The 22,062-nt window shown below is 45.5% G+C and overlaps 1 protein-coding gene across 3 annotated transcripts in view; it reads right to left on the reverse strand.

Annotated features, from left to right (window-relative positions):
• meis2a (Meis homeobox 2a) overlaps nt 1–22,062 on the reverse strand; it is a gene marked incomplete at its 3' end in the record, with an annotated part of 70,414 nt that overhangs the window by 7,019 nt on the left and 41,333 nt on the right. For all 3 annotated transcript variants that reach the window (XM_083885961.1, XM_083885960.1, XM_083885959.1), the window contains exon 9: nt 14,554–14,630. In XM_083885961.1, the coding sequence (XP_083742087.1) occupies nt 14,554–14,630 (77 nt within the window). The remainder of the gene's footprint in view (nt 1–14,553; nt 14,631–22,062) is intronic.

Here is a 22,062-nt window from a genome sequence, read left to right on the forward strand (position 1 = left end):
TGTATTCTTTACCTATTCTGAGACATAACCATAAACACATAATGTTTGGCATATTCTTGGCAGGTGGTAAATTTGCTCTTCCAGTTCTGCTCTATACACAAACGGACGATACAAAGATGCTAAGCTATCGTATGGAATTGTAATTCTTAGTTTGAAAGCAATGGAGGCCGACGAATACTCAAATATTTTCTCTACAAGCCACTTCAAACACTGGACCAACATTTCCTTTTTGGCAGCAGATCATCATATTGCACCCTCACGCACGCACATAAGCTCTGTTTTTGTACACTAGACAAGTTGCCACAGTAACCAGGGAGGGGATGTGCTGCACTGGAGGGAGCGAGGGGGTGACCGAGGGCTCCTCTCGCAGTGGCCTTAGAGCACCTTTTATCAGTCTGAGTAAAGCCAATTGAGATTATCAGAGTCAGGCCTGATAACAGTGTTTTCCCTCGACCCGTGAGCTGCTAATGGAGTGTGCTTAGAACAACAAAACCAGGAATCCTCCAGAGATGGAGGCCAGTCAGCTAAAGATGGACAGATAGATGGATGGATGTGAGGACCCGAGGTCCTGAGAGAGAAACAGAGGTTGACCACAGGGATTCAGAATTCCCAACCACTCACTAAAACATACGTGCACGCCGTAAATCTACACATCGACACCATCGACATAACCACAACCACCGCCAGTGTGTGTCCGCGTAGGCTAACCAGAACACAGGGGGGGCTCACAGGGAACACTAGCTAAAAAACCTCCAACCCAAAGCCCATGTTTTATTATCTACATCTGGTGGTCGAGCTTATTATGGCCTGCCTCTGCTAAATGTTTGAGCACAGAGACACACACACACACACACACATGCACAGAGAACACACAGAGAACCTCTCAGCATGGGAACTCCACGCTGTCTTCAAACAAATAATTAAAGGCAAGGTGAGGGGGTCACGCAGAGGTCATTCCTCGGGATACAGCGCGGAATGTGTTGTGTATTACTGCAGGAGAAAGTGGGGGCTTAGTGATCCACTGCTGTTTAATGTAGGCGACTGGTTATCCGGAGCCATGCTCGCATTGCTAAGCATGCTCTGGAATGTGCATGTGAACGTTTATGCGCATGTCAATCAATATGTGTGTGTGTGTCTGTGTGCGTGTGTGTGTGTGTGCGTGCGTGTCAGCAATTTCTTCACACACTATTGGCAATTGGCCTTCAGGAACACGACCTGCTGATGTCTTCTAAAATGACACGGAGTGGACAAATGTCAATGAGCAGAGACAATAAGTGCAGAGCGGTGTCAGATGAGCAATATTTTAAGACATGTGGTGTGTTTTTTTTCTTTTTTTTTCTTTTTAGTAACAGGCCGGGTATGAATGATGGTGCCAGAGCAGCAGGACTCCACTTGACTCAGGGTCTACACTTGGCTGGATTGACATGGCATCCCTGCTTACTTATATCTGCTCATACAGGGGGCGGGGGGCTTGGGTGTTAAATACCCTGCCAAGCATACAATGTTATGCTTTGCTGCATGTAAGTGTGACACAGGAAAGTGGATGTAAACCTTACATAATCCTTTAAAATTACATATGCTTCTATTTAAAACAAAGGGCCGTCCTTGAGTTTTATGAACAGCAGGGATTAAGACGCTAAGAAAGGTTACTGAAAGTTGGAAGTTTAAGTCACAGAATACCAAAGCGTATGACTCAGTGCGTATTACTCATTGTTATTTTTCTTTCTTCCTCATCTCGATCTGTCATAAAAGACTTGTTTCTGGTGAACTGACTCGCAGCCACACCTGGTAACTCACTGCTGTTGTCAGCATTCCTTCTCTGGGAAAAAAATTGTCATGCCAAACCACCCTACCCTGGAGCACGGCCAAGAGAATGACAGAAAGACAAGAGTCTTGTTGCTTGACTTGAATTGCTGAGGAGGATCTGGGGTCACATGTTTGACAAGTTTGTGATGAAAGAAGAAAACAAAGAAATTATGTCTTAATCAAGTCTCCTGCTATGAAACAAGGTTGTTCCAAATGTAAAGCAAACACAAAAGACAGGAGGCAGCTTTGATTTTGTGACACGAGTATCGTTGACAGGAATCGATGGCTGACCTCCAAGTGCCCATTTTTAATAGCTCATATATGCCAGGTTCCCGTTTGTCAGTCAAATTCCTCTGGCTCTGTCTGTTCTTTGCCGGAAGATGAGATGCAACACAATCTGAACGAGAACGCGCTGAACTCAATCCCCCTGTTCGCTGTTTGCAAACATGGCCGTCCTCTGGTTCCTATTAAAGCTCATTGCTTCCATGCTTCCGCCTCAGACAGAAATAAAGATTCCAAACCCACGGTGATTGAGTCACAACTCGCTGGTATCAAAGCTTCAGTTTGATCCTCAGACAGAAGGAGAGCAAAGACACTTGCTGGACGTCCTATGACCAGGGAAGTGCATGCAAATTGACCCCGTGATGAGGCCATGTTTAGTATAAGCAAACACTAATTATGGTCCAGTCAGACACTGGGCCAGTCTGACTACTGAACCTCCAACACTGATCTACTGTAGTGTCAACAACACTGATTGAATCAGCTCACATGGTCCCAGCAGGCCCCATGTCACAGAACTGAACCTACAGTATCTGTTGGTTTATCATAAACTACCACAAAGGAGCTTTTGCTCTTCCAGGATGGAGATAAAGGGACAAAGGGAGGGGGCATAGGAACGAGGAAGCTTCATCTTATCAGACACAGAGTTTCCCCTCTTTCTGTGCCCTCCTTCCCTTTCTTTAAGTTAAAACAGGAGTCTGCAGACATAAGCTGCGTGAACATTACCTCACCCCCGTCTTTGATTTAGTGCAGATGTTAAACGGAGCGATGCAGGATCGTTTTTTTTTGGGTGAGTGGGGTGGAGTGTGGTGCGGGGCTGGGGGGGACGTCAGAGAGGGCCCACGTTCAGGGCAGCCACTGTGTTTACATAGTTTTACCTCTCTCTCTCTCTCTCTCTCTCTCTCTCTCTCTCACTCTTTCCTTCTCTCCCTCGCTCTCTCTCGTCCACACTGCCTCTTTCCCCCCTCCACACTCTTTTGTCTGCCTCTCAAAGGGGCACTGTTTCACCTCTCCTCCATGGACTTTCACTGACCTGTTTTTCTTTCCCTTTTTATTACTCCACTCATTGCCCTTTTGCGGCACCCCCCCTGCACCCCTCCCCTCCCCAACAGCCATATATGAGTAACATTTGCATTGCTCCGTCAGTCGAGCTGCACAAGTCATTCCTATCCGAAACCCAGGGAGTGCGAGTCATTAAGACTCAAGTGGAAAATCAGACAAAGAATTATATATTTGTGTTGCACACTGACACGATTTAACGAGCAGCTAATTAAAATAAATCAATAGCACTGCGGCATGCTTGCTCTCTGTCTCTCTCTCTCTCTCTCTCCACTCGATCTGGTTTTCTGTCAGCACCCAAAGAGGTGGAATACTGCAGTGTGGAGTCAAACGCTGCTCTTAAACTTGAGCACGTGAGAACTCAATAGCGCCGTCACAAATACATAAATATCTTAATATCGTCTATAATTTAAGGGGGGGGGGGGATCCCTCTGACTGTGAACTAGATCAGCAACAACAAAAGAAACAAAAATAGACATTCTCTCCCTATTTACCCTCCTATCTAATGCCTTCTCCCCTTTTCCCCCCTGTCCAGTGAGGGCATGTCACCCCAGGGCCTGGCAGTCCAGCAGCCTGACCCCTGCATGGCGGGCTGTGCAGCCTCAGCTGCTGACTGTCCGTCAAACACCTCCAGAACAGCATTGGGCCAGGAAGACCACGTTTGTTGCCCCTTTGATCCGGCGAGCAGCAGCTGCTGCTCCACACAGCAGCACTTTGTTCCTCTGTCTCCTCAGCGCACTCTGTCCTACGGCACAAAAACACTAAATCCAAGTGGAGAAGTGGAGGGAAAGAAAGGAGAAGAGTGAAAAACTGTGGTGGGGGCTGGTGGGCATAAGGAAAAAACAAAACAAAAAAAAAAACTTGCCCATTTTTTTTCTTCCCTACAACATCAACAAGCACTGACAACAGCAGTGGGGGTTTTTACTTGGCCCCGACACAGACTCTCAGACATCTCCTCCTTGACGCTTCACCCTCCCTTTTCTTTTAAGGGATATGATAGTTATTGTTCAAATCAGCCGGGGTGAATGGAATGGATCGAGGCCAGGCCTGCCCCAGGCGTCAACACACCTGTATGAAAGAGACCGTATTGTAGCAACCCAGCATGGCTAACCTGCCCCAGCTCTACCAGCGTTCTGATGTGAGGAGACAAAGTGGAATCATCGCTTCACGCAGACGACCTTCTAATATTTCCCTTCATTAACCTGCCTCCCATCAGAGGCTGTTGTCCTTATTGTTGACTGTCATCACTGGACTTTTGCACCCCTTCCCCTAAGATAACACTTTATTAATGGGAATAAGAGCACAAAAGGTGTTCTCCGCCTGCCCAGGAGCTCAGGGACCGACAGCTGTGTTCTCCGCTGTTTGAAGAGTGCATGAAAACATCCAGCGCATGTCAATATTAGCCTCTGTCAAAGGCTCCACCACATAGCGCAAGACAGAGGTCGTGTCCTACCTTTCTGGATGGGAGTGAGCCTCCTGCTTTTAAGCAGGGGCTGGCACACTATAAGAAAGAATAAGTACAGCACTATCATCACCCCAGTCAAACCATCAGAGGAGCTGGTGCACTCACAAGATCACCCCGGTTTTTTTCCCACAGTAGCAGCCGAGTTGGGCTCCTTTGTACGTCTCTGCAGGGAGATCAGGTACAATCATCGTTTCCATCCACTTCTCTCTCCCGTCTCACAAACGTGTGACTTTTTAGCCTCTCTATCTCTATCTCTCCATCTCTATTTCTTTCACCCCTTTCACCCTCTCTTTGTCTCCCGCTCTGTCGTCTCGCGCTCCCTTTCATTCTCAACCCGTTTTTCCCCCTCTCTCTGCCTGGTAATCGAGTGAGAGATTCCGCGACTCTGTGACTCCCTCCCTTATTGTCAGATATCAAACAGGGCGGCTTTGTGGATTACCAGGGGAAGCTGATAATGACATGATAGAGGCGTGATATTTCAAACAAAATTGAGTGTCAATTGCCTCTGCATCGTCTAGGCAACACAAGTGTCTGCGTCGCAGCAGCCAGGCAGGAAATAAGGCCAATCTGTTTCCTTTGCTCCATATCAAACGTCTCTCTTCTCCCTCTTTTATAAGACTATAATGGGTTCAGCTCAAAGAGGAGAAGAGGGGGCCCTATCAAGAGGGGCTTCAAGAGTTACATCCTTGAGCAACACACACACACACACGTACAGAAATGAACTTAGTGAATCTCAAATGCATTAGAGAGAAGTCAAAAAAGCAGAGCCAATGGGAGATTGTGCAGGGAGTGTGCCCCCATTTTACCACCCTGCCCCCCAAATGCTGTATATACACAGACTCACACATGCTCTCTCTCTCTCTTTCTTACTTTTTTCTCTTCTCAGACTCTGCTCTACTATTAACCGTGAATGTAGGGCAGGGAAAATGCACAGCAGTTTGAGCAATTAAAAAGTGACACCTAAACCAGGTGGATATAGACTGCCAAGATTCTCTAATGCCAGAGTTTAGGTGCCGCTGCACCCGCAGTTTTCAAGAGCCAGACAGGGGTGTGTGTGTGTAAAAAGGGATTCTCCCTTCCACTGGTGTGTCATCATCATCATCGTCTTCCCACCGCTTTGTCTTTGCCATGTGAGCGACTATTTCCACCATACATGAGTGTGTTTTCCAATCTAACGCATATGAGTGACCACGAGGCACTGGTCAACTGCTGCGAGCTTGCCTCTCTGCACTCCCTACTGAATAATTGAGCTGAGATTCAATTGCACATAATTGCTTTGACATACATAAGTGCAGACACACAACAAAACAAACAAAAAACAGTGTGTGTGCAGGCCCGGTCAAAAGCAGAGTTTGGGGCTAAAAAAGCCCAGCGGCAGACGTGTGATATAAATAGCAGTTGTTTGTGGAAGGGTCTGCTGGCAGAGGCTGCAGTAACACTGTGGAACACACCACAGGGACTCTGATGTGTCTGCTAGCCTGGAGGGAGCCCCCATGCCTCTGACTGGCCTCCTTCACATGTGACAGCCTTAAAACAAATAAAACAATATCTGTGTCTCACAAAAAGCCAAAATCAAGTGTGGTCAGTGGAATAAAACGTTTGAGCTGCCACGAGTGATTTCCAAAATTCAAAAAAAAAAGTTTTATTTTTATATGTTACATTACAGGAAAGAAAGTTGAACTTTTTATCAAATAGCAGGTGCTTTTTATTCCCCACTACCTCCGACTGTACCTTTGGAGAAAGCTGAAAAGAAAAGAGTTCCTCTTACATTATAAGAAGAAGAAGAAGAAGATGATAACAGACTCCATGTCTTCAGGGGGCTACAGGCAGACGCCCTCTACCCCCACTAGGGAAAAGGCATTCCACCACCTCCCCTCCCTCCCTAGCACACATGCTCAATTGAAACATCATCATCCGTAATGGGAGGGATAAATATTCATAAGGCTGGAGAGAGAGAGAAAAACCCTAGATTAGGGTAATATACTCCTCATTGTCTTCCTGCTTCCTTCCTTTCTCAGGCTGTATCTCTGCATCTTGTTATGCATGTAATACTGTCGGCTAATCGCGGCTAATTCCTGCAGCTACATCTAATAACTCCATCAAAGTCCATATGTGTGTTTCTGCGTGCAGTTTAATTTGTGTCTCACCACTTCCAAAATTTGCAAATTGCTGGGTTTTTATATCTGCAAGATTTTGGGCAACGTTCCAATTAAGATTGGATTGTTTTTGTGGAGAGGTCCTGCGATGCCTTCCCTCCTGCTCCCTCCCCTCCTTTCTGCTTGGCAACGCGTCGACTGATATCTCATCCATAACAGGCCTGAACTGGGGCAGAGCATGGCTTAAACAAACAAAGGGCTATATTGATTTATAGGGTCTTCCATGATGGGCTTATTGGCCTGCACCTCAAAGCCACAGAGGGCAGCGGGCCATGAATCACTGCTTCAGAAAATACACACAAACACACACGCGCTCGCACAACAGGTAAGTATAATACATCGCAGCACTGTCGAGGATGTGATTACAACTCTCCTCTCTATTCATACCTACAGACATTCACTTTCATTGTGTCTTAAAGGAAAAGGGGTGATGGGGGGCACTGAGAAACTTGACACCACCCAGAGCAGAGATAAATGAGCTGATGTTTGTTTACATGGCGTTACTGTATATCCAAAATCCAGAGATAGAGGGAAGGCAACGTGTGAAATGGGAAGGTAAAGAAAAACAAGAGAGCGAGAGAAGGAGTGAGAGAACGAGCATGCCTGGACAGAGAGAAAATACCTGGTAGAGGTTCACGGAGTTTAAAGAGCTCAGCAAAGACGGAGCTCCTGTCCTCTCTTGCTCCAAAACACACACACACACTTACACCCTCCAGGCCATTCTGTTACACCTGGTCACCTTTATCCCTTTTAGCCCCCCTACCCTCCTACACACACACGCGCGCGCTCTCACCTCTGCTTTCAAACACATGCACAATGCACACAAACATACACAACATTCAGCCATCCGAAACACATCACCACATCACTGAGGGACACGGCAGCAGCCTGTGGCTAACACACACACACACACAGATCCTGAGGCTAGAGGGCTAGGCTATCTTCCTTAGCAGATAAAAGTAATTATTCCAAATCTACTCTGTCAGGATGTGTCATCCTCTGGGGCCCCCAGATTGTCTCTCCCTCTGCCATAAGCCACAAAAAGACCAAGAATATGTGTCACCTGACCTCCTGAGTAAAAAAAAAACACATAAAGCACCACAGCAACTACTAGACTTGAAGTCTTCTTTCCTAAAACTGTACACACTAAAAAGTAAAAGCCACGATCTCGAAATCACAAAAAAATGCATGACATCAACCTTGCATACAATCCAAATGCATACAATCCAAATGACCTATGCATCCATTCAGGTGCTCAGTTCCTCTGCTGGCTCTTGCCCTTGGCACCCAAGTTAGGCTCCAGAGCTAAAAAGCAGGCCAAACATCCCAGGCTTTCCAGCTGCACACCCTGAAAGCCCATGGAGAAACCATTCGTCCCAATGAGCTCTAAAGGCAAATGGAAGCTCATAAACAGAGACTTGACTGTATAGACTTTGCATTTTATCTTTCTGCAGTTTCCACTTTTACGAGCCAGGGACCCCTATAACGGGGGATGAAGGGAGGGATAAGCAAGGCGGGAGGACGGCTGAGAGAGAGTGAGGATGACAGTACGGATGAGAGGGAACGAGGTGATGGGAAAAAAGAGAGAGAGCAAAGGAATAAGAATGAGGCACAGGTTGGGAGAATGAAACAAGAGGAGAGCCGGGGTCACAAATCTTGCTGCTATTCTAGTACGTGACATCTTCGCTCGTTTGCGGCTGCTCATTAACAAACAATACTGCTGTGAAATTGGTTTAATGACAAAGTAATAAAATTGCTATTCTGCTCACAGATGGCCTCAGGCACAGGGAGATTCTGGCAGGCTTACTGAGGCTGCCCGTATGCATTAAGCTGCACGATCATGACAACAGCATCCTTACTCTTTCTTCCTCACTATCACCAACCTCTTTTTTCTTATTACGTTTTCTCTCTTCCTGCAAATGAAATAAATTAACCTACTTCTCTCCCCCCTCTTCTATTCTCCTTGAATTCTCTCCCACATTCTCACCCTCTCTCTCTCACCAGTTCTAACCCCTAGTACAGAAATTACCATCTTAAAATAAAAAAGGAGGTTTCTACAATGCAAAGGCAGCTCGACTTCATTTCAAACGCAGGGCCCTTGTTATTAAACGACCCACCAATAAAACCAAGCCGTTGAGGAATAAAAGAGCCAAAAGGAGCAGAGAAGTACAAAGACCTCCCTCCTCCCATCTCTCTCTCTCTCTCTCTCTCTCTCTCTCTCTCTCTCTCCCTAATACTCTCTCTGTAATGCCTCTTTCAGCTCCTTGCCTCGTCTGGCTTCGTTCTCCTCGCCTGCCGTCTTTGCTGGGAGAATTCCACAGCCTTGGAGAGTCTTGAGCTTGAAATAGGAAAACAAGTAAAGTAGAATTCATTTTTGTGCACGATTGCCTGGCTGTGCCTGGTTCTTTTTTCTGTTTTTACATAAAAAAAAAGCACCACCTGTTTTTCATAGACTGACACAGAGGTGGGCAGTGGGCTGCTCAATGGCCACGGTGGGTGTCCATGCCATGCTATGACCCAATGTGCCCCAAGTGCCCGATAAAGTGGGAGTGGCTCCCGCTGAACATTTCCAGCGGGCCCATGTACTCAAACACAGGCCATATTCTATGAGTGCGCACATAAACACAGCGGCGCACATTAGCATCAGCTGTTTAAGACTCCCATGGCTGAGCCCGTGAGTGCAGCATGTGTCTGAATTCCACCGCAAAGAGAAATTTGGATCGGTAACAACCGCTGAACAAATTGAAAAACAAAATGAAACCAACTACAACAGGGCGTCTCTCGTGCTGCCAATAATGAAAATATGTTTTTCCCAATGTGGTTTGTGCTCTAAAACAGATAAAATTGGATTATTATTACAGCATCATGAAAGCAGCCAGATCAAATGAACTTAGTGGGCAGGGGGTGTTGGTAGGGGGGCTGGCACTTGGGATCTGACAACAGAGTCAATTCTGCTAATTAACTGCCAATTAGCGGTCCCTAAATGAGAGGGATCATGATGCCTGTGTTGGCAGCGCCTTGATAGTCACTCTCTCTCTCTCCTTCAGTCAGATACACATATACACTTAAGCTCGCACACGCACACACACACACACACACTAAAGCGATACACATACAAACACAGCCACAACCTCTCCACACTCCAGCTGTATATTTAGAAAGCCTGGGGCATAAGATGGCCACTGCCGAGAGTCCCTGGTTGCAGCCAAAAAAAGGCTTGACATTTCCATCTGGGTCAAAGTTAAACAGATAACCAGCAACTTCAGTCAACTAGCCCACCAAGGTGGCAGAACGGAAGAGACGAAGAGTGAAGTAAAGGAATTGGCAGGGATACAAAGCAGAGTGGGGAAAAGGGACCTCAAAAAGCCTCTGTGTGATTCATATAAGATTCATATAAGACTTAAATACTTATAAGGAATGTGGAAAAAAACAGACAGCAGCTGGGCCAGTTTCATAGATTTATATGTTACATTTGGAAAATATTAGTTATTATTTTGCATTTAATAACGGGCTCGCCCGCCAAAACCAGAGGATCATAAAAGTATCATAAAAGCCAGTGTTTCTATATGTGTCTCATTGGACGGGAGAAAGAGGGATGGAAAAGGTTTTTTTACTAAGTGGAAGAACTAATTTAGCCTTGGCTTTTGTTTCCAGACAATACAAACAAATGTGCTTCACCATTAATCACATTTCACATTTGAAACTGCAGTATAGATTTTACTGTACATCGCTGTGATGAGTGACTTAAACTTTTACTCCAGGGTAAGTTAGGAAAGATGTGAATATGCATACTATAAAGCAGTGTTTTCCATAACTCAAAATGGTCTGTATTTATACAGCACTAAAAGCTGCTTTACACTACAGTTGCCGTGTCTTGCCCAAGGAGGAATCTAACGCACAACTAAACTATCGTAAATTTAATTTGTGCCTATTTTAAACAACTTAAATTTACGCATGTCATGTAAAACATAAAGGCATGAACGTAAAAGGCTGGACTAAATTCTGCAGGTTTATTTATTTGGTGACCCCAAGAAGATCTCCCACAATGCCAAACACGGTCACGGTATTCTCATATTTTGCTACTTCTGAGCTTTTTAATCTCAGACTAATAGGATTAAAAGTGTCCCAAACCTAAACCTAAACGTAAACATGAACGTATGGCGCGGCGTGATGATCGTTCGTCTATTATTAGTGGAGTTTGTCCTCCTGGTGAGAGGATTCTCAAAAGAGAGAGAGAGATAAAAACAAACACAATCAGTGCACCATGCCCTGCCCCTGCGTGGCCGCGGAGATTGAGCCTATTTCATCTCCTCAGTGGGCACAGGCTGCTTGGCGCCGTCGTCTGGCGGATATCCTTCCCTTATCATGTGACCTGTGATCTGACAGGGGGCAAAGGTTGGCCGCGATCCGCCCCTACGTCTTAATAACTCACTCATTGTATTCCTTTCTGCCGCTAATTAGAGCCTCTGTGTGTGTGTGTGTGTGTATTGCCCCCTGGGCTGGAGAGAGGAGGCAGAGAAGTAAAAATAGAGTGTGGCTTAGTGCCCTCTTTATTGTTATTAGTGCTCCAGTGGCACAGCATTCACTCATCAGCGATGCCAAGAACTGACATGTTCGCTCTCTGCCTCTCTCTCTCTCTCTCGTTCTCTCTGTGTCTGCCATGGAAATGACCAACTGGCTGCCTGTGAGATGAGGGAATAATGAGGGGACGATTTCCTTCCTTTTTTTAGATGCCGTTTCTGTCAGGCATCTGTCATCAGCGTCATCTCTCAGGCCCATGTAATAACCCGTGCGTGTGCGCGGTTATATGCGTGTGCACCACTGCTGCCGCTGTGGTAAATAACAGCAGGATAGTTGGCGCGTGTGTTTATGGCAAGTGAGTGAGGGCACGTCGTGCTGGGTCTGACGCTGAGACATGAAATGATTTGGTCAGGCCCCATTTAGCCCAGACTGATAGCAGGACACCAGGAGCTGCTGATGCAGACAAATACACCGCCAGATACTGTAAACTGTAAACGATTTTCTCGCATCGAGACAGACACCCCTGTCTTTCGTTTCACCTACTTTTTGCTCGTGTGACACGGCCCTCACCTTTTTCCCCCTCACAATCTTAAACAAATGCAATTACACGTCCAGACCACTCCCCCAATTCTGTGAACATGACGCCAGTCGTCACAAATGTAAGCAGAGCAAACACGCTACACCTAATGGTCAACTAATGGCGTCCCGGGCACACTGTACACACACAACATCACACAGTGTCCCATTAGTTATAGCGTGCACGTACACACACACACACACTAATGCACACAGAGCATGCGATTAACAGGATAATCAAGTCCTTCTCCTCATCTGCTTAACACCAGCGCGGTGAAGATTGTGGACTTTAACCTTTCCCTTTGTTCCTTATTAACATCAGACAGCTAATGGGGTGTGGGGCTGCAAACAGGTGAGGCTGCTCGCTAATGACATGGACGACGAGAATTACAGCAGAATCACACAGAGTCAAAAGGTTTTTCGAGCCAGCTGCAGTCGCTCGTCTGTATGTTTTGTTTCCTGTGTGTACAGGTGAGTGTGCAGGTAAAGGGAGTTGTCAGTCAGTTGGGGGGGTCAGCGTACGGTCTGGGGGAGTTGCGACGCGGGCGCGAGGGAGAGAGTGAGATGCACTGTCTATTGACTATCACACAGAGCACCCTTGTGCCCTTGCACGGCTGCGATTGTGCCGGGCGGACAAAGCCCTGATTCAGCACATCCTTTCCCCGAGGGAGAGCTCTGGAAACCGAAGACGGCGGCCGTGCCCTCCCTTCTCTCCCCCCCCAACCCCCCCCCACTCATCCTCTGCTTCTGTCTCTCCCTCCCTCTGTCTCTATCTCTCTATGGCCGGTAACATGGCAGCAGCCATGTATCAAAGAGAACCGCAGAACAATGCAAGGGGCCAGCCAGGAATTTGATGAGATTTTTTCTTTCTTTCTTTCACAGGAATTTCATACGGCAGAGTTTTGTCATATCCTGTGAGGAGCACATCAACACTCACAGGAGCCAGAAACAAAGAGATATTTAATTTGTAACTCACCTTCCTGCCTGGCTACAAGCTACAGGGGGAAAGAAAACCCAAGCATCCTCTCAACTCTCAAATCTGCTCTGTGCCAGGCAACATGACAACAGAGATGGACCAGGCAGAGACTAATGTGACTTTATTTGTGTGTTTTCGTTAACACAGGTGGTGTAACATTAATACACTGCTGCAGTGACCACCTATGTGTGTGTGTGTGTGGAAGCCGGGTTCATGAAGATGTTACTCCTCTTTATAAATGGATCTGAGGTATTTCAGAGCTAGGCTTGGATTTCATGGCCTCTGGGAAGGCAGGGACTCGTCCTATATCTATCTCTGTCTATGTCTCTGTCTATTTCCCTCTCTCTCTCTCCTCCCAGGTTAGCAGACTATTTCTGCATTAATCACCATGACACAGGCAAGGCAACTCAATTTTCTGCTCCTGTAGGTAAGGTGTGTGGCGTCCCGAAACGACGGCACGAGGCATGAAACAGGCAAGCGGGGGCTAATCTTTGGTTACTGGTGTAATTGAAATGCTATCCACACTGTAGGGTGCATTAAAGTCTGATAACAGCAGTTCCTGTGGCCAATTTAAGTAGCTTGACTTCCCTTGGCTAGAAGGAAATAAAGCAAAAGGGTGAGGGAGAGAGAGAGTGAGTGAGGATGGAGGGGGGAGAGGGGGAGCTGATAGATAAGGCCCCGACAAACCAGGCTAATTCTCCAGGCTTGTTTCTCATTGTGATCCAGGAAAAATGAGGAAAAAAAATGAATCACAGAACCAAGAAATCAATTGACCCTCGGGTGGCTTGTCAGGCTGCGCGTCTGATAAACCTAAAAGCTTCGTTAATGTCAGCCCGCCTGTACCCAACAGATAGAGCACTTTGTAAATGAACCTGCTTTGATAAATATATTAAGGAAAGCTGTGAATAAAAGGCGCAGACTTGTCATTTGTAAATAGAACCCCCCGCTACATGGAATTAGAATGATAAAATGGGGTTCCATATAATTAAGTTTGTGTAAGACCTGAAATCCGTGCAAATACCTTGCCTGAATTTTGAAAGGAAGCTGTCAGTTCAATTAATCTGAACATCACCCTGAGAATGCACTGAACAAAATTAAGCTGCAGATAAAACCTGGGCTAGTATTTTGATAAGTAATTCCTGTATCATTTCTTTGCTTCTGTGATCATTTTATTTAATCCACCACCCCCAGTTATGTGCTAAGCCATCTACAAAGGCCCTGCTGGCCAGGCCACCGAAACCTTAATCCACCATATTGCTGGTGTAAAATGGGAAAGGGGGTGGAAGGCTGTTTTGCCTTTTGTGGGGGCACCAGTGGCAGTGCTAGGTTTGATTTTGGATGAAGGGACAAGGTGGGTGTGGGGGGCTCTGGGGGGGGGGGGGTGGGTTTGATCTCTGTCTTTTTCCCTGAAATAAATCCCACTGAACACACATGTGTGCATCAAACCACAAACAACCAGTGACTTAGCTTCAGAACAGTTGTGCTGATAACACTAGAACATCCTGGTCGCTTAAACATAATAATGTCACAAAGGTTGTCTGTGTGTGTGTGTGTGTATATGTGTGTGTGGGGAGGGCTGCACATAAACGGTTTTCACACTTTAGGAGTATTAGCCATCTTAGCTGGTGGGGAGACTAGCGAGGCAGAGGCTTTTGAGAATGAAAGGCAGAGCGACGCTGGAGGTGCAGATACGGCGAGAGGAAATCTTAACTCACCAGTTGTTTACTTGTAAGATGGTGAGGCCTGTGTCTTGGGCTAGCTGCTTCTTCTGCTCTTCAGAGGGGTATGGGTGCTGCGGGAAGCAAACAGACAGAAAAGACACACTAATGAAGCACTCGTATGGAAAAGGGGAACACATGCACTCCACTGTCAAACCCCGAGCTGTTGTATACTTTGTATTCAAATTGTTCCTGTGTTTGTTGTATTGTGTAACCCAAGACTGCACCTTCTCGTGACCTCCACACAACCCTACCCCTCCTTTTTCACAGCGTACACATTCACAGCTTACACGTGTCCACCCACACACACACACACACACACACACACACACACACACACACACACACACACACCCACACACAGAAAGAAAGCGAGCGAGAGTTTAGTGCAAAACCTGTCAGAGCTGGTCAAACAAGTTTGTCAAAACTGTCAACTGTGATAACCCCCCTTCCCTATTCCTGCCCCACCCACACACTTACAGTGTGCAACGTACTGAACATATGCACCTCGTACAAATGAAAACATTGCATACGAACACACAAACACAGATACTACGGCGTCTAAGAATCCTTTTATAAAACAGAATGAGTGGGTGCAGATTTGCAGTGAATACATTTATCTTTCCTCCGACATGTATCCTCACGCTAGACAACAACAACAAAAACGCCGCAAAAAAAATCGTCCTCCACAGCCTTGTTTAGATTTTTACCTGAAGATGTAATTCTGCAGCCGGGGCTGCAATGATACTATTTGTGTCAGGTCCAATCTAGAGAGCGCCGGCTGATATAAATGGCAGACCTTGGGCTGCCTCGCTCCCTCTGGGCCTGCTATGAAGCATGACAAAACAACAGTGATCGCTGGTGACAGATGTCTTTAAGGGCCAGATTAGGAGTCGGGCTGCACGCAAAACACAACAAACGAGACGCTATGTGTTTAATTCAGCCGCCGTACACGCACATAAACCCAAGCGTGTGCAAAACAGAAATGCCCACAAACTTAAAAACACCCGCACAAATTCCTTTTAAATGTCAGAAACTGAATCCTCCTGTTTTCAGGTGGTTTTAAGCTCCATTAACACACATTCTTTCCCTTCAAGGAAAATACCTTTATTCTCAAAATGCCCCCCCCCCCCCCCCCCCTCCCTCGTCTTTGTCTGCAGACTAATTGAGAAGGCTCTGGTAATGTCTTTCCTGGTTCATGTTAAGTGAATTCAGTTTTAAATTGAAATGATAACAGTTGCTCAAAAACTACTTTCTCATTTGCTGCGGAAATAATTGATGTAAGTGAGGCTTGGTATCAGCAGAGAGGGAGATTTCACCGCGCTCTGAATGTAGTCCGTTTTAATTAAAGGTGAGATGGGGAGAGAAAAAAACTGGTTGGAGGAATGTGCTCAATTAATAACAAACAAGACTGACATTGGACCAATAATGAGTCCTGGCCGCAGAGAGGGATTAATCTGATTTGTACTTGTGTACATAGTTCCTTTTAATATGCTAAATCAGTAACAAAGGAAAGATGATAAAGCTTGAATAGAAATACATTTTTTGATTGCCAGGCGCTGACATTTCCTTGGCTGGGTGAAGCCACACCAGTTTCTGACCTACCTAGCGTGCCTGTGTCTTTGTTTGTCCATGCACTACATGAGTGTAAGTGTGTGCAAGAACAGATATGCACATCTATATCCCCATGTGCATGTGAAACATGAAATAAGAGTGAAACCTGTTTCTACCTTCCCCCCTTTTCACTCTGGGGTTGTCACATCAGCTATGACCTCGGTCATGATCAAAACATGCTCGCAAATATAACACTACACAAACTCCCTCCCACTCTTAAGTAAACACACACACACACACAGGCACATGCACATGCACAGATAGAGACATGGCTAAAGATAATGTGGTTAGGAGGTGTGAGGAGAGGAGCAGCCTAGATTGGAAATGGGAGTGGGTCATTTACATTGTATTAAGGCTTCCTCAGCCTCTCAGGCCCAGACCCGGTCATCAATCGCCGACTGTCAGCCCGAGCGTGCGCTCTCGCCCGGTGATAAATACACCAGCCAGAGGCAGAGCTTGTCCGGCAGCCACCGCGTAATGAATGGTTTGAACTAACAAGAAAGATGTCTCATCAAGGAGAGTGGGGACGTTAAAGCCCCTCTCGCACACAAAAACCCCTGAGTAAGGAGATTTACTCTGACCACATAGACACGATACTAAAAAAAAATCCTATTTAGTTCTACTCATATCCCTCTCAGCCCTTACTCATTCCCCCACTCCTTGTCTCATTGTGTGAGACTGCATCACCCCCCTTGAAACATTACAAACCAACATATAAACATAGAGCACCCACAGTACACGTCTGCATATGACATCTTCATTCTTTTCTTCATCTGTCCTCAATTCCCTGTCTTCAGACATGCACACATATATGTATAGTACAGTTTTATGGCTGCGACTGAAGGCCACCCACACTGCTGTGGCAGCTTTCCCTAAAGCAAGGTGCTCTGAAATCTCAGCCCTGCAGAAAATGGCGTGTGGTGGCGACGGCGACACACACACACACACAGCTGTGAAATTGAAGAACAGCTATTTAGACCTCAGAGTCACCTCTTAATGTTAATTGCCCCAGTAAAAAAAATACATGTTCATAAATCACCCAGTAAGCACAAAGAAAAAAAAATATGTAAAGAGCTAACGTGAGTAAATATTAGGGAAACAGAATTCTAAATCTGCTCTAATGTGTTTCTTCCTCTTCTACCCTCAGGAGACAGTATGACATGGTTATTTAATGGATGAAACACAAACACAGAGGAAGATCAAAGATGGTATTGATAATCTCCCCCCACTAGCTTTGGATCCGCTCAATATGTTCAGTTACAAACACCAAGGCCAATATCCTTAAAACAGGATTGACCGCAAAACGTAAAACAGCCGCTCCACAAAGAATTAGGGCCTGGAAATGAGCAGCTTCAATTTGTTGTCTGGACAACAACAGCAGCCTGGAATCGAAACAGCTTTGTTAATCGTGCTAGCGCTTGTTCACGATGAAAATATGCACTATATCCAGAGCAAACATCAACACAAACAGGGGGAAAAGGGCAAACACAGGCACATGCACAGGTGGATCACATTCTGCGAGTCATTGAGAACGGATCTGTGTGTATGTGTAACCAACAGCTGGCTAAATTACAGGGTGTGATGGGCTCTGTGCTCTCTGATAGTGCTGGATGTAATTGCTCCTGTGGTTGCTGAACATTACAAGCTGAGGTAGCTCCATCATCTGCTGTGCGTGGTCCTTAAACCCCCCCGGAGCCCTGCCTGGCATTTCACTGTATACAATAATAACCACATCCCAGTGCCGGACCACTCTTACTGCACACCACACCTCTGGCCCACGCCGGCTCCTGTCTGCTCCTTCAGCATCCAGCTCACTATACATCAGCTTCATATTCTCCTGACACCGATTTTGCTGCCGTTGTCAAATCCCACAGCCCGATCATTATCCCGGCTGTTCCATTCAAACCCCCCCACACCCACCACCACCACCACCACCACATTTCCCGCTCTTCTCCTTCACCCCTCGTCTGAGGCTGCTGGTGGTGGACCCCATTGATGAATGACATCATCAGTGTGTGACATGAGTTATAGAGCCGGGTCACAAGGTTGCAGCGGATTGCAAACCTATTCCATGCTAATGACTCCCAGGAAATCACAGGCCATTGGCTGTTTACCCCCAGTGCTATGGCAACACAAAGGAATTGCTAATGATGATTGGTGTGATGTAGCCACAGTAGATCATCAGCATATATATGTATATATATATATATATATATATATATATATATATATATATATATATATATGCTTTATACAATAAAATAATTAACTTTGATAAATAAAGGTGTCAATAACCAAAGACATGATTCTATATAATTATTGTTTTTTTCATGCCTTCATGTGTTGGCTGCACATTGATTGGGATCTTATTTGTTTTTAATCAAAGTGACTGGAGGGGGGTGATAATAATATTCACTGTCAGAAACAACGGCAATCAAATATAGGAATGACATTTTAATATGGATTCTGAATTGAGTCTGCTAAGATTGGCACATTTTAAATATCAAGTTGCCATTATTAATTTTTACAATCGGCGTCTTTGACAAATGAGAATGAGATTGAAAGCAGAGCAGCATTATGGCGAGATCAAACAGATATGACAAATAAAATCCAGTTGGGAGTTTTTCAATCCATCATCACGAGTGTTTACTATGTGCAGAGCGATATCTGGCTTTTCGCTGCAGTTTTCTGACAGATTCAGTGATTTGGATGATACAGTTAATTACTTTCTGTCTCCAAACATCAAATACACTGACAATTGCCAATTAAAAAAGGAATAGTTTTGTATTTCAATGGTAATCGTGAAAATTCATCACTATAAAGCACAAACAATTATTCGTACCAAATTACAATCATGTTATGACAATATTTGTTTATGTGTATACTAAACCTACCTAACAATTGGCTTCCTTTTTATTGCTATCTCAATCCAATCTTGCTTCACAAGAATATCACATGACACAGTCCCACTGCATCAATCTCATCAGCGCACACAGATGCAGATACAGCCAACTTATAAACAGAACTCACATGATGCCAACCTGCAAACTGCATACACCACATGCCAACCTCTGATAACAGCAAATGAAAGCACATCCATATCTGCACCTCGCACAAACTGCATTCAGCACATACCTCCACTCTCACTCCAGACTCCAGAGCTTTAACAAAGTGTAAAGGCTCTCTGCAGACTGCCCTCTGACAGCAAAACACTGATGATTGCAAATCCAAGGCAGACTGGTGAGGCCCACAGCATCTATTATAGAGCAAAAGGGCCCCAAGTATGTCTGTCTGCCCCTCTGACTGACTGACTGACTGGCTGGTTGGTTGGTTGGCAGCAACAGCAGTTCTACTACTGCTGTTGCTGCCACGGCCCCCCACAACAATCGTTGGCTGGGCTCCTGAAGCCAGCGCCTGGACCCGAGCCAGCAGCCTGTTTGCTCTACACCATTAATTTATGTTCACTGGAGATGGTGCAAGGTTGTAGAGAAGCTCCACGGCATAACTGCTCCTACTCTGCCTGCCAAAGCTACAGCAACGGCAAAGTGGGTGAGAGGAGTCAGGAGGAGGGAGGAGCGGATGGAGGACGAGGATGAGGAAGGAGCCCTGGAGGATACGCGAGATATAGGCATCTGATTGTACCAAGCTCCATGAGGCTAAATAGCAATCACTCCCACACAATCCCAATGCACCTCCAGTCTTAGAGGATCGACCAACGAAAAAGGCAGTGGGAGGGTTGTTTAGGGGGAACATTTACACAATGATTTTGGGCATAATAAAAGAATGATGGAAATGTATCGCTTTCATCCAATAAAGAAAGTAAAACTGGAAAAAAAAACTGTTGATGACTGACAGAAATTAAGCCAAACAAGAATGGGCTATTCTTGTTTGCCAACAGTGTATGTGTGCTACTGCACCGAGGACCTGGTCTCAGTTGTGGCCTGCAGCCATAGAGATGTGCCTATTTAATCGTCAGATCAAGTTCATGGCTTCTTTTTCCACCACAAGGCTACCCTGGTGCTTTCAAGAGGAGGAATATGATCCCTTCATCCTTACAGCAGGGGCCTGGTCTCCTCTTAGACTCTCTTTCCCTCCTCGCTTCCACTGATCTATCCTTCTCCCGCCGTACTCCACAGGCCCCAGCAGCCATCCCTTTCTTGCTACATGCTAACCCGTCTGGCCTCGTCTCATATCCACTTCACTACACCTCTTCCCTTCTCTTCTCCTCTCATCCCCTCTTTCAAAGTTTCCGCTCAAGCTTTAAGCCAGGTCCTAGAGGGCAGGAATTTGGCCTGGTTTTTCAGAGCAGTCTTTTGGCTTTGTTGTGGTAACTGCCTGCTCAGGGGCACCAGTTCTCGGCTGCTCTGCTCTCCCCTTTTGCCTGATGTCAACTAACAGCCATGCAAGCTGGAGCTCTCAAGAAACCTTTAAAACATCTCGTAGCGATGACTATAGCTGAGCCGAAGGATCATCATCATCTACCCACAAAGGCCTTTGCTGCTATTTAACAAAATCTTATTTAAATAATTCTCTATAAACACTTGCATATAGGGAATTGGTATCTTGCCATAGTGAGTGATTTTTAAGGCCTATAAGCATCTCATTAGAGGACGGTTTAACTCGACAAAGGTGAAGATCCACCCACTCTGCCTGCATTAGAAAACCTCACATTTACGCCACTTATTACTACTATTGTCAGTCATGATATCACTAAGAGCACAAACTACAGCCAGTGAATGAACTAATCCTCTGAATAAACATCGCCACTGATTTACATGGAAAAGTAAACAGTGCTAAATGCAATGATTTCACTTGCACACACAGACAGGCATATTTCTAACCTTTAAAAACCTTTAAACCTTTATAAATATAGATATAAATGCTGTATTAAATACAACATCTCTTCATTATAAGACGATGTCTAATAAACTCTAAAGAAATATTGGTAAAGCCGGGTTAAAACTGTAAACCACTTACAACCAAGAGCCTGTTAATAAAGTCTGTTGGCAAAAGGACTTAATATTAACATACAGGGTCTCTCTAGGTTTATCCTCTTCATCTATTGTGTTCTTTAGACTTTGTTTAACTTCCTAAGTCAAAGTAAAGTGGGGCTGATCTTCAATTGAAATAGCAACAGATTAATTTGCTGAGAGACAGACGGAGCGAGCAAAAAAAAAAAGGGGTCCGTCTGCTCTTCAAACAGAAGCTTCTGAGAGTTTCCACTTGACGGTTCTCCCTTTCATTCTGCATTAACTTAATGAGCATAAGTATTCAAATACACAAGCAAGACCTCTTTTGGCGCTCTCCCTCTCTTTCCCTTGCATCTCTCCCCATGTCTCTTTAAAGACTCCACATTCTCAAGAGAAAGGCCAGTATGTTCTAATAGCAAGCCTCAGGACACAACAACAAGAGCACAACCACTTAGAGAGGACAAACAAGAAACCCCTGGGGCCCAGCTCTGGAATGTCAAGCCAATTTGGAAGATATCATAGGACATTTGTAATGTCAATTTTTGTTTTCAGGTCAAAAATCAAAGTCAAACATGGTGGGTAACATTTGTCCATTACAGTGAAGGCAGGAACACCCTCCTCCCCCACTACAAAACAGCTGCAGGGGACACTTCCTGTTTGCTAATGATGCTAAATGTGTTCAAGTCAACCATGTCAAATTTTCTCTCCCTCTGAATGGACAGCTGGGGTGGAAAGAAAGAGTTTCCCTCCTTTCCTTTACTGTCTCAATTTGTTCTCTATACCCTCTGCCAGTAAAACGCTCTCTTAGGCCCATGACAGTCGGACACCGCAGATCATGTCCCTGTCAATAAGACGGGGGGAGCATAGTTGATGGTAACATGGGCGTATTCATCCAACATCACAAGTACTGCCATGGAACAAA

The sequence above is a fragment of the Microchirus variegatus genome, assembly GCF_963457635.1.
Source record: "Microchirus variegatus genome assembly, chromosome: 2".
NCBI classification, from domain to species: domain Eukaryota; kingdom Metazoa; phylum Chordata; class Actinopteri; order Pleuronectiformes; family Soleidae; genus Microchirus; species Microchirus variegatus.